This window comes from Salmo salar, chromosome ssa27 (assembly GCF_905237065.1).
Source record: "Salmo salar chromosome ssa27, Ssal_v3.1, whole genome shotgun sequence".
NCBI lineage: Eukaryota > Metazoa > Chordata > Actinopteri > Salmoniformes > Salmonidae > Salmo > Salmo salar.
The window spans coordinates 34,406,302-34,424,144 of NC_059468.1; the positions used below are offsets into that span (position 1 = coordinate 34,406,302).

General features: G+C 42.8%; 1 protein-coding gene across 3 annotated transcripts in view; it reads right to left on the reverse strand.

Annotated features, from left to right (window-relative positions):
• LOC106588997 (CUB and sushi domain-containing protein 3) overlaps positions 1-17,843 on the reverse strand; it is a 746,396-nt gene that overhangs the window by 93,598 nt on the left and 634,955 nt on the right. For 2 of the 3 annotated variants that reach the window (XM_045709277.1, XM_014178611.2), the window contains 5 exons: positions 17,384-17,572; positions 16,569-16,715; positions 6,626-6,814; positions 1,033-1,218; positions 238-432 (listed from right to left, as the gene is read on the reverse strand). In XM_045709277.1, the coding sequence (XP_045565233.1) occupies positions 238-432; positions 1,033-1,218; positions 6,626-6,814; positions 16,569-16,715; positions 17,384-17,572 (906 nt within the window). Of the gene's footprint in view, positions 1-237; positions 433-1,032; positions 1,219-6,625; positions 6,815-16,556; positions 16,716-17,383; positions 17,573-17,843 lie in introns of all 3 variants that reach the window. The other variant, XM_014178612.2, reaches the window with a different exon arrangement.

Sequence of the window (17,843 nt, forward strand, 5' to 3'; positions counted from 1 at the left end):
TCTGCTCAAGGTTGGACAAACATTCAACACTCCCTAGGGCAGACTGTAGCAAAATGAAGCAAACTTAACACAACATGCTTCATGTGTAAAGTCCCATTTGCTGAGTCAAATTGCTAATCATTACATAGACATGCAATACGCCTTAGGCACACAGCATAAACACAACATGCTTCTGACATGGAGATGGTGTAAAAAGTCCCAGGTAAAAATATAAATTATTCTCCGCCCTTTACTCACTCTGGCAGTGAGGCCTTTCATTCCTCCAACTCCACACGCCGTTGGCCGTGCACTGGATGTGGGCGGGGCCTAGGCGGTAGTAGCCCGGGTCACAGTTGAAGATAATCTTGGTCCTGTACTCATAGTGGGAGCCGTTCACGATCCTCCACCTCCCGTGTTCCAGAGAGAAGGAGCCGATGCTTGGACACACCACCACTGTCACACACACACACACACACACACACACACACACACACACACACACACACACACACACACACACACACACACGCACGCACGCAGGTTCACAGGCACAGTCACACACGCGTGCATGCGCACACACAGCAGGCATTATTATCCAGAGCGACTTACTGTCAGAAGATAATTGGCATAACCTCTGATTTCTTCCCACACAGTTCTCCATTACTATTGTATTATTTTCTGTGTTAACTGTTGACCTCCATTTGCACTGCTTTGTGAGGCAGCCAGGCATTTTAAACAGCCATCTTAACGGGAAATAACTTCATGTTTTGGCAAAATACAGACTAATGAATAAGTGAGGGATTGCCTTCGAGGGGGGAACTTATTTTAATAGGGAAGTAATTGACCTCATGGGAGCTGTGAGGTGAACGCACAAACACACATACATACACACTCACAATTACAGTCACGCATACACACAAATATACTCTCTGCCCCTGCCTCACCTGTCCCAGCTGCTGGACTAACCTCCTAGCCTAACGTTAGCTACCTGGGCAGCGCGCACAAATGCCCTCCTACACCCCCCCACTAGCTTCCTAGCCTAGCGTTAGCTACCTGAACAACGAGGGATCTTGTTGTGGTTGCTCCAGGTGCCGTCCGGCTGGCAGACGGCGCTGGTCAGCTCTTTGGAGGACAGGCGGTAGCCGTCATTGCAGAAGTAGGTCACGTGTGTGCCCACTGAGTAGTCCATCGTTAGCACTCCTCCGTTCAACGGCGCCTTGGGCACCCCGCAGGACACCGCTGCCATGGGGTAGACCAGGGGAGAGGTGGGGAGAGGAGGAGGAGGGGCGCCCAGGGGAGGAGGATGGGAGAGGAGGAGAGGAGGAGGGGAGACCAGGGGAAAGGATGAGAGGGGAGGAGGAGGGGCGACCAGGGGAGGAGGATGGGAGAGGAGGAGAGGAGGAGGGGAGACCAGGGGAAAGGATGAGAGGGGAGGAGGAGGGGCGACCAGGGGAGGAGGATGGGAGAGGAGGAGAGGAGGAGGGGAGACCAGGGGAAAGGATGAGAGGGGAGGAGGAGGGGCGACCAGGGAGGAGGATGGGAGACCAGGGAAAAGGGAGGGTAGACCAGGGGAAAGGGAGGGGAGACCAGGAGAGGAGGAGGGGAGACCAGGAGAGGAGGAGGGGAGACCAGGAGAGGAGAGGAGACCAGAGGAGGGGAGACCAGAGGACGGGAGACCAGGGGAGGAGGAGGATACAGGAGGAGAGGAAGAGAGGAGAGTCAGCACTTATTCTGCTCAAAGGAATTTTACTCAGCACTTATTCTGCTCAAAGGAATTTTACTCAGGGTTATTTATCAAAGGAATTACACTCAGGGTTATTTATCAAAGGAATTACACTCAGGGTTATTTATCAAAGGAATTACACTCAGGGTTATTTATCAAAGGAATTACACTCAGGGTTATTTATCAAAGGAATTACACTCAGGGTTATTTATCAAAGGAATTTTACTCAGGGTTTTTTATCAAAGGAATTTTACTCAGGGTTATTTATCAAAGGAATTTCACTCAGGGTTATTTATCAAAGGAATTTCACTCAGGGTTATTTATCAAAGGAATTACACTCAGGGTTATTTATCAAAGGAATTACACTCAGGGTTATTTATCAAAGGAATTTTACTCAGGGTTATTTATCAAAGGAATTTCACTCAGGGTTATTTATCAAAGGAATTTCACTTAGGGTTATTTATCAAAGGAATTACACTCAGGGTTATTTATCAAAGGAATTACACTCAGGGTTATTTATCAAAGGAATTACACTCAGGGTTATTTATCAAAGGAATTACACTCAGGGTTATTGCACTATTCACACCACGCCCTCAAATCAGTCTCACACACAGAGAAACTCACACATACAGAGCACTCAAATAACAGACAGTCTCTCACACACACCAACAGTACACAACTCACACAAGGAGATCAACACAAACCGTTTCAACACAAAGGCCTGCTGACGACATTGGTCAGAGAGATAAAGTAACACTACTCACACAAAGACCCACTGACCATACCACTATTGACAGACTGTCAGTACAGTGAGGAACATTGATTCTGCTTCCACATATTCTTCTAACACACAGAGACCATATAATGATACTGATTCTCTTCCTGTTCATTCATCTTCTAACACACAGAGACCATATAATGATACTGATTCTCTTCCTGTTCCTTCATCTTCTAACACACAGAGACCATATAATGATACTGATTCTCTTCCTGTTCCTTCATCTTCTAACACACAGAGACCATATAATGATACTGATTCTCTTCCTGTTCCTTCATCTTCTAACACACAGAGACCATATAATGATACTGATTCTCTTCCTGTTCATTCGTCTTCTAACACACAGACAGCATTGAGACAACTTCCACACATTAACACGCTTCTCACTCAACCCGCACTGACTATCTACTGACAAAGTAATGGCCACTCAATCTTTACACAGTGACAAAGGATCACCTTATATGAACTGATTTACAGTGACACAGAATTTTTTTTTGGACAGCGATAAAGAAACCAAAACAAACACACAGACAAGGTTGAAATGAAAATAACTTTGTCCCCTTTCAAGCAGAGGTGGAAGTGTACGAGTTATTTTAGTTTTTCCACTGTGTAGATTTTTGGGGGGCAGGGACCTTCTTCCAAACACACAAACAAACAAAGAATTGTGGCTGTAGACACTGAATGTACAAAACATTAGGAACACCTCTATGTCACTCAGCGTATGTTGGAAGTCATTCTGAATAAGGTGAATGGCATAATTTCTTCCTGCTATAACAATAGGTATATTGTTGTGGGAAAAGCTGGAGAAGTGAATGATAATTATAAAGTGAAAGAGTAAGCGAAAACAAACAGAGGCTCTGAGGAGATTATAACTATGCTGTGTGTGTATGTATGCGTGTGTATGTGTGTGTATGTATGCGTGTGTATGTGTGTGTGTGTGTGTGTGTGTGTGTGTGTGTGTGTGTGTGTGTGTGTGTGTGTGTGTGTGTGTGTTCTCTGCTAAGGAAAATGTGAAACTATTCAGTTTCTTTCTGCCATATACTCTCTGGTGAGTGTCACTCCTACAGTCAAAAAGCATTCAGTCATTTTTTTACATAAGGTTTTAGCATACTCCCCACTAGCTAACAGAATATGATTAGACCCATCCTTATATTTCCTCTCTCTTTCTCTCCAATCAGTTTGGAATACTATGGAGGCTGCGTCTCAATTGGCTCCCTATTCCCCTACCTTTATAGTGCGTTACCCATAAGGCTCTGCTCAAAAGTAGTGCACATTAGGTATTTTATCAGGATCCCCATTAGCTGTTGCAAAAGCAGCATCTACTCTTCCTGGGGTGCACACAGAACATAAAACATAATACAGAATGACATAATACAGAACATCACTAGACAAGAACAGCTTAAACTTCTTTGGGATAGGTGGCAGTATTTTCACGGCCGGATAAAAAACGTACCTGATTTAATCTGGTTACTACTCCTGCCCAGAAACTAGAATATGCATATAATTAGTAGATTTGGATAGAAAACACTCTAAAGTTTCTAAAACTGTTTGAATGGTGTCTGTGAGTATAACATAACTCATATGGCAGGCCAAAACCTGAGAAGATTCCATACAGGAAGTGCCCTGTCTGACAATTTGTTGTCCTTCTGTTGCATCTCTATCGAAAATACAGCATCTGTGCTGTAACGTGACATTTTCTAAGGCTTCCATTGGCTCTTTAAAGCCGCCAGAAAGTGGAATGGGGTGTCTGCAGTCTCTGGGCGAAGAACAGCAGGAGAATTTGTAAGTGGTCAGCCTGGGGACAGTGACACTGGAGATGCGCGGTCACGAGACTACTCCATTTTTTTCTTTCAGCCTTTGAATGAATACAACGTTGCCCGGTTGGAATATTATCGCTATTTTACGAGAAAAATAGCATAAAAATTGATTTTAAACAGCGTTTGACATGCTTCTAAGTACGGTAATGGAATATTTAGATTTTTTTTTGTCACGAAATGCGCTCGCGCGTCACCCTTCGGATAGTGACCTGAACGCATGAACAAAACGGAGATATTTGAATATAACTATGGATTATTTGGAACCAAAACAACATTTGTTGTTGAAGTGGAAGTCCTGGGAGTGCATTCTGACGAAGAACAGCAAAGGTAATGCAATTTTTCTAATAGTAATTCTGAGTTTAGGTTGTCCCAAACTTGGTGGGTGTCAAAATAGCTAGCCGTGATGGCCGAGCTATGTACTCAGAATATTGCAAAATGTGCTTTCGCTGAAAAGCTATTTTAAAATCTGACACCGCGATTGCATAAAGGAGTTCTGTATCTATAATTTTTTTATAATTATGTATTTTGTGAACGTTTATCATGAGTAATTTAGTAAATTCACCGGAAGTTTGCGGTGGGTATGCTAGTTCTGAACATCACATGCTAATGTAAAAAGCTGGTTTATGATATAAATATGAACTTGATTGAACAAAACATGCATGTATTGTATAACATAATGTCCTAGGAGTGTCATCTGATGAAGATCATCAAAGGTTAGTGCTGTATTTAGCTGTGGTTTGGGTTTATGTGACATATATGTTTGCTTGGAAAATGGCTGTGTGATTATTTGTGTCTATGTACTCTCCTAACATAATCTAATGTTTTGCTTTCGCTGTAAAGCCTTTTTGAAATTGGACAATGTGGTTAGATTAAAGAGAATCTTATCTTTCAAATGGTGTAAAATAGTTGATTGTTTGAGAAAATTGAATTGTGGTATTTTAGTTGGTTTTGTATTTCGTGCCGTGCGATGCCATTGGCTGTTGGCTAGGGGTTCCGCAGGCGGAACGGGGTTCCACTAGCGGAACGTCTGTCCTCAACCGGTTAAGGACAGAACTACATACATTTAAATGACGGTTCAATCACACCGAAAGCGTCATTGCATTTTTGGTACACCAGAATTACATTCATTTCCAATGAAACCCTGTGTTTACCTTTTCATTTATTTATTTCACCTTGCAGCGTTGCGTTGCCGAGGCAGTTGCAGTGCGTTCTGTGTGGTGCATACTTAGGATTTATAGAATGTATGCATCTAACTGTATGTGTAGACTGCTTGACAGAAATGGTAGCAGAAGGTGAATGTTGAACTGTTGTTGCACACATATCCAGATGATGCTGCGTACTATTTTTCACACGGACACTGTCGGTGTGATCGAAGCGTAAGGTGCCGCTCAGAACGCACCCGGAGGTTAGTATCTGTCTGTTTGGATATACATCCACTTTTGGTATTTGAACTTGTTGTCAGTGTAAAAACATCGTCAAGATCTAGATTTAATCATCAAGACCATATGGTCTCCTTATATTATGAGGACGGCATCAATATAAAAAAAATGTCCTGCTGAGACTGAGTATTTCCCCAATATGGACACTAAGACCATCAGCCCAATTCTGATATTTTTGTCCACTAATTGGTCTTTTGACCAATCACATACGATATTTTCACATCGGTCTTTTTCAGAGCTGATTTGATTGGTCAAAAGACCAATTAATGAAATCAAATCTGAATTGGGCTGCCTGTGTAAACACAGCAACGTAAGTCATATTATGGGTGTCACTCCATTTTAGTGTCCCTCGAGCCTCTGTCACCTGACAGTAAGGTGGCAAAAATCACATTAAATCACTGAGTGGAGCTTTAGACAAAACCAGTCTTTTTTTTTTACAGGAAAATAGGGACATTTATTTCTATTCTGGGCCTCACATTTCATGTAGAAAAAACTAGCTGGAGGTAGATAGGTGTTGAGTAGCTACAATGGAAATGGACCTCTTATATGTGACACACTAGTACATACAACAGGATGACAATTATATTCCTGGAAAATTATAGTCAAATTGTAGTAGTATAGTATTGAGCAATTCAACTCATGAGTCGTGACTAAAATAGGACAGCTTTTTAATATAGGAAGCTTTATTAATATCTGGTTCCTGATCAGGGACAATACTGCTAGTGGTACTGCAGCATATCATAGTGATCTAAAGCATTTCAACGACATGCGGCTGACTGTTAATAATTCACTGCTTTAACTGTAAAACATCTGTCCACATTAGATTGACAGTTAATAACTATCCTTGCCCCTTTCCACCCTTCCCCTTGCCCTAACACCCTGATCTCACCTTGGCAAGCCGGAACGGGGGAGTCCCAGTCGAAGTATCCGTAGGGGTTCCTCCTGCACACAGCCGTACTGTTCCCTATGAGGCGGTATCCCCGGTCACAGGCCCAGCGGACCAGGCTGTTGAGGTGACCTCCAGTCTGGCTGCTGATGGACCCCTGCAGGGGCGAGTCAGGGGTGCTGCAGTACAGGGCTGGAGGGAGACACACACAAACACACACACACACACACACACACACACACACACACACACACACACACACACACACACACACACACACACACACACACTAGATCAGTAAGCTGGTAGTTATAACCAGAGCCTTATTACTGTAATATAAGACTCTGATCTAGTACTACTGGTACTAATGTAACAACACAGAGCATCTTTATAGTATTTCAACTAGATGTGGGGCATTCATTTGTCATTTTTTAAAATGTAATTTCCCCACACATATACAGTACATGCATCATACAGTTACATAAATAACACTCTTTCTGGCATTGATACGATGAGATTTTGAAAACTTCACCAGCTAAAATGTGATGTGTTCTCTATTTGATCACTATCTGAATGCACTATAAAGCGCTCTGCTCGCCCTCCACTCACCTTCCGTCGAAATCAATAGAGGAATCATTCTGATTTCCATCGACTGAGCAGTCAGAATAACTATTGTGTACCTTGACTTTTCACTTTCATAAACCACAGTAGGAGGGCAAAGTCAAACCACATCCGAGAGGGTGAAGAGAGGGTGAATTCTAGTTCACACAGCAAGTGCTGACTTCTAGGTATTATTAATTCAAGCCTTATTAACTCAGATACATATTTAAACTAACACCGAGCACACAGCTACAGTAAACACACTGTCCTGATTGTGTGTGAACAATGGTCAGGGGTTTCACTAAGGGATGTAGACTCAGAATGTAAAGCGAGGAGACAATGTCTTGTAATCTCACTGAGGAAGATTAAAGAAGAGGAGGAAAGCCATGCTTACAGAAGAGACACATTTTTAATTTAACCTTTATTTAACTAGGCAAACCAGTTAAGAACAAATTCTTATTTACAATGACAGCCTACCAGTGAACAGTGGATTAACTGCCTTGTTCAGGGGCAAAAGGACAGATTTTTACCTTGTCAGCTCAGGGATTCAATCCAGCAACCTTTTGGTTACCCAGTCCAACGCTCTAACCACTAGGCTACCTGCCGACCCATATTTACCTTTATTCATTTTCCCTTTTGTACTTTAACTATTTGCACATCATTATAACACTGTACATAGCTATAATAGGACATTTGAAATGTGGCTATTCCTGTGAAACTTGGGAGTGTAATGTTTACTGTTAATTTTTGATAGATTTCACTTTTGTTTATTATCTATTTCACTTACTTTGACAATGTAAACATATATTTCCCATGCCAATAAAGCTCATTGAATTGAGAGAGAGAGTGAGAGAGAGTGAGCGAGAGAGAGAGATGGAGAGGGATAGATAAAGGGGGAGGGGATAAAGAGGGGGAGGGTTAGATATCTCATCCTGGAATATCCAATATATATCCAATATCCAGTATCCAAGACCCTGGACTTCACCTGGAAATACAGACATTGTCATCCTACAAGAGACATGGTATAGAGGAGATGGACCCACTGGTTGCCCTCTAGGTTACAGAGAGCTGGTAGTCCCATCCACCAAACTACCAGGTGTGAAACAGGGAAGTGACTCGGGGGGTATGCTAACTTGGTATAGAGCAGACCTAACTCACTCCATTAAATTAACCAAAACAGGAACACTTGACATTTGGCTAGAAATTCAAAAGGAAATGATCTTAAGAAGAAGAAAAATGTCCTCCTGTGTGCTACCTATATCCCCCCACTAGAATCCCCATACTTTAATGAAGATTGTTTTACCCCTCCAGGATGGAGAACCTATCATTTCTAGGCCCAGGGACATGTACTAGTCTGTAGCGACCTAAATGCCAGAACAGGACAAGAACCTGACACCCTCAGCACACAGGGGGACAAACACCTACTTGGAGGTGACAGCATTCCCTCCCCCATATGCCCCCCTAGGCACAACATAATCAACAAAAACAGGTCACAACTCCTGCAGCATGCTGGGTATGTACATTGTCAATGGTAGGCTTCAAGGGGACTCCTATGGTAGGTAGACATATAGATCATCTCTTGGCAGTAGTACTGTAGACTACTTTATCACTGCCCTCAACCTCTCAGAGCGAGTCTCTCAGAGCTTTCACAGTCAGCCAACTGACACCCCTGTCAGACCACAGCAAAAATCACAGTCTACTTGAACAGAGCAATACTCAATCATGAGGCATCAAAGCCAAAGGAAGTGAGTAATATTAAGAAATGCTAGATGGAAGGAATGTAGTGTGGAAACCTACCAAAAAACTATTAGACAACAAATTCAATCCCTTTTCGACAACTTCCTGGACAAAATGTTCCACTGTAATAGTGAAGATGTAAACTTGGCAGTAGAAAACCTAAACAGTATGTTTGACCTCTCAGCTTCCCTATCAAATCTAAAAATGTCAAACAGAAAGCTGAAGAAAATGAACACTGACAATTGTTTTATGAAGAATGCAAAAACCTAAGAAAGAAATTGAGAAACCTGTCCAACCAAAAACATAGAGACCCATAAAATCTGAGTCTACGCCTTCACTGTGGCGAATCACTAAAACAATACAGAAATACACTACGAAAAAGAAGGAGCAGCACGTCAGAAATCAGCTCAATGTAATTGAAGAATCCAACTATTTCTGGGAAAATTGTAACACACTAAACAAACACAAAGAGTTATCTATCCAATATGGAGATGTATGGGCAAACCACTTCTCCAACCTTTTTGGCTCTATAACAAAGAACAAACAGAAAAAAAAGAACCAGAAGCCACTGGATTCTCCAAATACGTTGAATAAACTACAGGACAAAATAAAAACCCTCCAAGCCAAAAAGGCCTGTGTGTAACGGCTGTCTTCTGTAAAAATGGACCAAGGCGCAGCAGGTATGTGAATACTCATCTTTAATAAAAATAAAGGAGTAGAGCATCCACTTAACAATTCAAACAATATATAAGACAGGAACAGTTTTGCAGGCACACAACACGCAGTGCAAAAACAACTACCCACAAAACCAAGTGACAAACATACTCCTACATATATGACTCCCAATCAGGAACAACGATCCCCAGCTGTTCCTGATCAGGAGTCACAAGACCAACACAGAACAATCACACACACAAGACTGCCACGTCCTGACCCCAAAACTACAACAACAGCTCCATCTGCTGGTCAGGACGTGACACTGTGGTGTTGATGATATCCTCAATGAAATGATAAAATATACAGACCACACATTCCAATTGGCTATACTAAAACTCTAACATCATCCTTAGCTCTGGCATCTTCCCCAATATTTGCAACCAAGGACTGATTACCCCAATCCACAAAAGTGGAGACAAATTTGACCCCAATAACTACTGTGGGATATACACCAACAGCAACCTTCTGAAAATCCTCTGCATTATCATTAACAGCAGACGTGTACATTTCCTCAGTGAAAACAATGTACTGAGCAAATGTCAAATTGGCTTTTTACCAAATTATCATACTACAGACCACATATTCACCCTGCCACTCTAATTGACAAACAAACCAACAAACCAAAACAAAGGCAAAGTCTTCTCATGCTTTGTTGATTTCAAAAAAGCCTTCAACTCAATTTGGCATGATGGTCTGCTATACAAATTGATGGAAAGTGGTGTTGGGGGAATACATACATTATACAATCCATGTACACAAACAAGTCTACAGTTAAAATTGGCAAACAACACACATTTATTTCCACAGGGCCGTGGGGTGAGACAGGGATGCAGCTTAATCCACACCCTCTTCAACATATATATCAACGAATTGGCGAGGGCACTAGAACAGTCTGCAGCACCCGGCCTCACCCTACTAGAATCTGAAGTCAAATGTCTACTGTTTGCTGATGATCTGGTGCTTCTGTTACCAACCAAGGAGGGCCTATAGCAGCACCTAGATCTTCTGCACAGATTCTGCCAGACCTGGGCCCTGACAGTAAATCTCAGTAAGACCAAAATAATGGTGTTCCAAAAAAGGTCCAGTCGCCAGGACCACAAATTCCATCTAGACACCGTTGTCCTAGAGCACACAAAAAACTATACATAACTTGGCCTAAACATCAGCTGTAACGATGTGTGCTGAGAGTCGGCAAGCAAGTTCAGGGCGTGAGTGTTTTAATAAAATAAACAGAAAATATTACAGAACAGGAAACACTGACACCACACAGACATGAAACACTGACACCACACAGACATGAAACACTGACACCACACAGACATGAAACACTGACACCACACAGACATGAAACACTGACACCACACAGACATGAAACACTGACACCACACAGACATGAAACACTGACACCACACAGACATGAAACACTGACACCACACAGACATGAAACACTGACACCACACAGACATGAAACACTGACACCACACAGACATGAAACACTGACACCACACAGACATGAAACACTGACACCACACAGACATGAAACACTGACACCACACAGACATGAAACACTGACACCACACAGACATGAAACACTGACACCACACAGACATGAAACACTGACACCACACAGACATGAAACACTGACACCACACAGACATGAAACACTGACACCACACAGACATGAAACACTGACACCACACAGACATGAACCACTGACACCGCACAGACATGAAACAGAAACAATGACGCCTGGGGAAAGAACCAAAGGGAGTGGCATATATAGGAAAGGTAATCAGGGAAGTGATGGAGTCCAGGTGAGTCTAATGACACACAGGTGCGCGTAATGATGGTGACAGGTGTGCGCCATAACGACCTAGAGGCCGGAGAGGGAGCACACGTGACATCAGCGCCACAGGTAACTTCCACAAAGCTGTGAAAGATCTGAGAGACAAGGCAAGAAGGGCTTTCTACTCCATCAAAAGGAACATAAAATTCGACATAGCAATTAAGATCTGGCTAAAAATACTTGAATCATTTATAGAACCCACTGCCCTTTATGGTTGTGATGTCTGGGGTCCTCTCACCAACCAAGAATTCACAAAATGGGACAAACACCAAATTGAGACTCTGTTTTATGTGTGCAACGTAAAACTCCAAATAATGATGGCAGAGCGGAATTAGGCCGATACCCGCTAATTATGAAAATCCAGAAAAGAGACGTTAAATTCTACAACCACCAAAAAGGAAGCGATTCCCAAACCTTCCATAACAAAGCCATCACCTACAGAGAGATGAACCTGGAGAAGAGTCTCCAAGTAAGCTGGTTCTGGGCCTCTGTTCACAAACACAAACACACCCCACAGAGCCCCAGGACAGCAACACAATTAGACCCAACCAAATCATGAGAAAACAGAAAGATAATTACTTGACACATTGGAAAGATTGTACAAAAAAAAACTACAAAACTAGAATGCTATTTGGGCCTAAACAGAGAGTACATAGTGGCAGAATACCTAACCCCGGTGACTGACCCAAACTTAAGGAAAGGGATAGAAAGAGAGACAGACAGACAGAGAGAGAGAGAGAGAGAGACAGACAGACAGACAGACAGACAGACAGACAGACAGACAGACAGACAGACAGACAGACAGACAGACAGACAGACAGACAGACAGACAGACAGACAGACAGACAGACAGACAGACAGACAGACAGACAGACAGACAGACAGACAGACAGAAACAGCCAGAGAGCGAGTCAGGGAGAGATGGAAGGGAGAGAGAGAGAGAGAGAGATGCTTGACTTTAGCTTGAGCGTCACAACACTTCAAAGCAGATTTACCCAAAATCTCTTGCATACTTTAACAAGCGAGGAAGTTATCCCCCAGCAAATCTCCTGGCGCACATACTGAGTGCCAAATGACTAGTTCTCCCAGCTGCATGACTCCATGTTATGAGATACCAGCAATTTCCAAGGCAGGGAGTCATTTTCACAATGGACGTTATTATTTCATTTGGAAAAAGTCTCAGAAATGAAACTGGGTTACCTACAACAAAACAAACACGATGAGGCAGAGATTTTTAGCAGCTCAAGAACAACTTCTCCTTTGAAAACAGAATAAGCACTAGAGTATATTATTCATTGCCGCTTCGCTAACACCACAAACAATTATGATTGTGATTTCTAGTCTGTTTCTCTGATAGAAATAGTGACTGAAGTATCAAATCAAATGTTATTTGTCACGTGCATCAAATACAACAGGTGTAGAATCTAGCATGAAATGCTTACTTACCCTGGGCCTGTTCAGTCTTACATCCTCTGGGCCTGTTCAGTCTTACCTACCCTGGGCCTGTTCAGTCTTACCTACCCTGGGCCTGTTCAGTCTTACCTACTCTGGGCCTGTTCAGTCTTACCTACCCTGGGCCTGTTCAGTCTTACCTACCCTGGGCCTGTTCAGTCTTATCTACCCTGGGCCTGTTCAGTCTTACCTACTCTGGGCCTGTTCAGTCTTACCTACCCTGGGCCTGTTCAGTCTTACCTACTCTGGGCCTGTTCAGTCTTACCTACCCTGGGCCTGTTCAGTCTTACCTACTCTGGGCCTGTTCAGTCTTACCTACCCTGGGCCTGTTCAGTCTTACCTACCCTGGGCCTGTTCAGTCTTACCTACCCTGGGACTGTTCAGTCTTACCTACCCTGGGCCTGTTCAGTCTTACCTACCCTGGGCCTGTTCAGTCTTACCTACCCTGGGACTGTTCAGTCTTACCTACCCTGGGCCTGTTCAGTCTTACCTGGCCTTAGTATAGTCCACAAACATATGTTTAGAGAATTGGGCCAACTTCTAGAATGTTGAATATCGTTCTAATTGTAGACATTCAGTTACATAGCATTACTAAAATATTCCCTATGTAATGTTAATGAGTCGCTAACATGTAGTGTCATGTAAATGTATCATAATGCAGAAACCTCAATGGCCCAAGTCTTTAAATAGATGGTTCTGGTATAGCCTTGTTCCTCACAAGCTATAGCCTAGTATTACAGTCTGCTGTGTCACTACTACTACTATAGCTTCTCACACTGTGTCACACATTGGGTCATTAGGGACAGGCTGGCTGTCACAGCTTACACATTGGTCCATTAGGGACAGGCTGGCTGTCACAGCTCTGACCAACTGCTCTGACCAACACTTGACCCCGTCTGTCCCTGGCTTGCCTGCCTGCTCTGCTCTGGCCAGTCAGCAAAGTGTGTAGTGTGGTGGAGACCCAGCTCTGTGGCTGTTTAGGCTCCCCAGGCCCTGGCTGTCATCTCTACTGACATCTGTAGTGGCACTAGGCCCATGGTTTTAACCAGTCAGAGAATGAACGCATAGCTTAGAGCACAATCTATTTACTGTGCTGGTCTCTGTACCTCAACGGTTGTGCTGAAAATGTGGGCTGACCCCACTGACAGTGTGTATTCACATGCAACAATATTCTGCACATTATACATTTTTCAATACCCCATGGTAAGACAGACACACATTGATTATTAGAAAACGGGTTGTTTGGATCCTGGAGGCTGATTAATTGATATGTGGGAGTTGTGGGACAACAACTGGCGCAAAATACCATTGACGTATTAATCTCATAATTCCACTGTCCCGCAGCCCAGCCAGGAAATTCATAAACCTCATCTCCGTCGGGATAAAAGCATCCACACATTAGTTTTCCATGCTATTATTTGGTTTGCAACAGTTGGAGGCCTGGAGGCAAGGGAAATAATGGCTGCGAGTGGCCATCGATGTGAGACATCACTCAAGAGTTATTGGCAGCCCCTAACATGGAGAACAGAAAGTGCTGGAGTGCCATTTTAGCTAGCAATGATGTGAGTGGACTTCACGTTCTCCGCCAAAAAAGAGGAAAGCACTGGCTGCCACCAACCAGCCTCGGGACTCAGAACAGCCCTTGTTGGGAGTTGTCACACGATAATTCCTGGGTTCTCAGACATTATGGCTTAATTATACAACGGGTGGGTCTAATCCTGGATGCTGATTGGTTAAAACTGCGTTCCAGCCGGTATCTATTCCACAAGTTACCATCGGCTAAGGCTATGACGTTGAAATGCCTACTCACGATTCCATCTGACTGCCCAATCCACTGTCTCATCAGTCCAGCCAGGCAATTTATAAACTTGATCTCCACTATAAAAACCATCTAGACATGATCTCCCATTTCTTTTAGACTAGCATTTGATTTTCAACAGCGCAGATTTTTATAAGCCTTGCTGTCTATCTCTCTGACATTTGCAACAATATCGATCTCCAGCTGTCCCATAGTAATGAACGTGTCGGGATTCGGGACGAGACAGACAGGCTGGTAGCTTTTCTCAGCCAGTCGAAATCATGAATCAGCATAATTTGTATGGATGAATAAAATTGATGATAAATGGATGATAAATTACTCAAATGTAATAGATACAGTGCATTCACAAAGTATTCAGACCCCTTGATTTTTCCACATTTTGCTTTATTCTAAAATGTATTAAATGGAGTTTTTCCCTCACCAACCTACACACAATACCCCATAATGAAAAAGCAAAAACAGTTTTTTAGAAATGTTAGCAAATGTATCATTTAAAAAAAATTATCTAATTTTCATAAGTATTCAGACCTCATGGTGGGACCTATAAGGTCCCACCTCATGGTGGGACCTTAGTGACAAGCGTGTGCCTTTCCAAATCATGTTTAATCATTTGAATTTACCACAGGTGGACTCCAATCAAGTCGTAGAAACATCAAGGATGATCAATGGAAACAGGATGCACCTGAGATCAATTTTGAGGTATATAGTAATGGGTCTGAATATTTATATTAATAAGGTATTTCTGTTATTTATTTGCAATAAATTAACCAAAATTTACAACAAAAAAAAAGATATTTTCACTTTGTCATTATGGGGTAGTGTGTGTAGATTGATGAGGAACACAAATGTATTTAATCCAGTTTAGAAAAAGGCTGTAACTTAACAAAATGTGGAAAAAGTCAAGGGTTCTGAATATTTTCCTAATGCACTGTATATACAAAGAAATGTCAATAGAAAAACACAAAATGCAGTTTGCTATCATTCCTGCTTCAGTTTGAAGTGATTGTATTAGCTGTGTAGTTGGCTAGCTCCTCTGAACAACAGTGTCCTGGCAAGAGAGTAAATGTTCTATGCAAGGAGAAATTGCACATCATCAGCTCATTGTTATGGATGTATCCCCCCCAAAATCACTAGAAAACAGCTTAATCGCAAATGCACCTACTTTTCTGTTATTCTGGCTGCACTGTTTGACGTGACTGTGTTAGCCGAAGTTGGCTAGCTAGCAAACAAGGGATAACAATGTTGCCAGCCATCATAACAACAGAACAAACAAATATTTGTTTTGTAAATACATATTAGTATATTTGTTTACGACACACAGAGTTGATTTAATTTACAAAAACACTTAACGACTGGGTCGCGTCTCTGGCAACAGAACTAATAGAACGAACGACCTGGACTTATCTCGTGGAAGAATGAAATAGTATGAATAAATTAATCAAAATACATTTTTGAATGACTATATGTCAATCATTATTTGTATATGTTGGCAACCGACTGTATAAAAGTGATAATGCCCTCGAAGCTGGTGTTTGAAGGATATATTGGCATAATCACTTAGCATTACCACTTAACTAATATTGAGTACAATCACAATATTCCACATGCAAGTTTTTAGAGTAGCTACAAATCATGCTGTAGCCACGTTGTTGTTATTCTTCCACTCTCACACACAACACACGCACCCACCCACCCTCTGGATTTCTCACTCTCAAAAGACGTAAACGTGCAAGTGAAAAGGAGTGATTTAAATGGATACATACTTTGATACTCACCAACATAGCGGATACGGAAGCCCTTCTTGTTAGTTCCGTGGTCAGAAGACCAGCGCAGTGTGAGCTGGTGGCCGGTCGTAGTGATGTTGAAGGGCGCGGAGACGTCACCGCTGAAGGTGGCCAGAGTCTGGCTGTTAGTACTTGGGCCTGTAGAGAGAGAGGGGGGGTGAGAGAGGTAGGGAAGGGAAGGGAAGGGAAGGGAAGGAAGGGAAGGGAAGGGAAGGGAAGGGAAGGGAAGGGAAGGGAAGGGAAGGGAAGGGAAGGGAAGGGAAGGGAAGGGAAGGGAAGGGAAGGGAAGGGAAGGGAAGGGAAGGGAAGGGAGGAAGAGAGGATGCCAACAATAAGTCAGATTGTGGAAGAATGTATTTGTGGAGTAAATCATCCATCCACAGGGCTACATCAATGACCCAGAACAAAGAGGGGCTGCTGACCACTGTTTGTCACAAAGGCGTTTGAGACATTTCAGCATTAATCTAAATCTGTTCAGTGGTATTGTGGTTGCTTCACATTGTAATGATGATGCATTCATCAAAAGTGTGGTCATATAAAGATTTGTAGGCCTTGCATTCAATACCAAAAACATCCAGCCTTTTAATGCCCAATTTCTGAAGATTACATATACAATGCCACTGCAGCACAAGAAGACAGTTTCAAAACAATACAAATCTGAGCCAAAAGCAGACATGTTTTAAAAACATGACAGTTTGTGATGCTAGCCTGGTCCCATTTATGTTTCCACTGTCATGAGTTGGCAAGATAGCACAAACAGTTGTGGCACCAGGCTAGTGTAACTCTACTATAGCTACTATAGCTACCATCAAAGACTTCTAGGATGTCGAACTCCCTCTCGGTCTGGAAGGACTCGAAGTACAGGGTGATGTTGTAGCCCTTCTCTACATTGATGGTCCAGATACACATCTGCAGGTTGGGGTAGCTGTCAGGGTAGCCTGGACTCAGGATTACTCCAGTAGAGTCAAACCTCACATCATGGGCTGGGCATTGCACTGGATGGGCACATAACAGGAGACCAAATGGATGCTAGGGGTACCTGTAATTTATTCAGTGGTCCCCCCAGACCCCCAGATGACCCATGGGATTCCGGAGAGAAATATGGCACCATAATATATTAATGACAACAGCTGTTTAGTCCATTAAACACAGTGAGAGGGATGACACAGAAACAGAACTGGAATAGAAAACTGGAATCACAAGGGGCTGTGACAGAGGTGGGTGGAACGCATGACAACAGCACACCTAATGACTAAACCGTTTTAA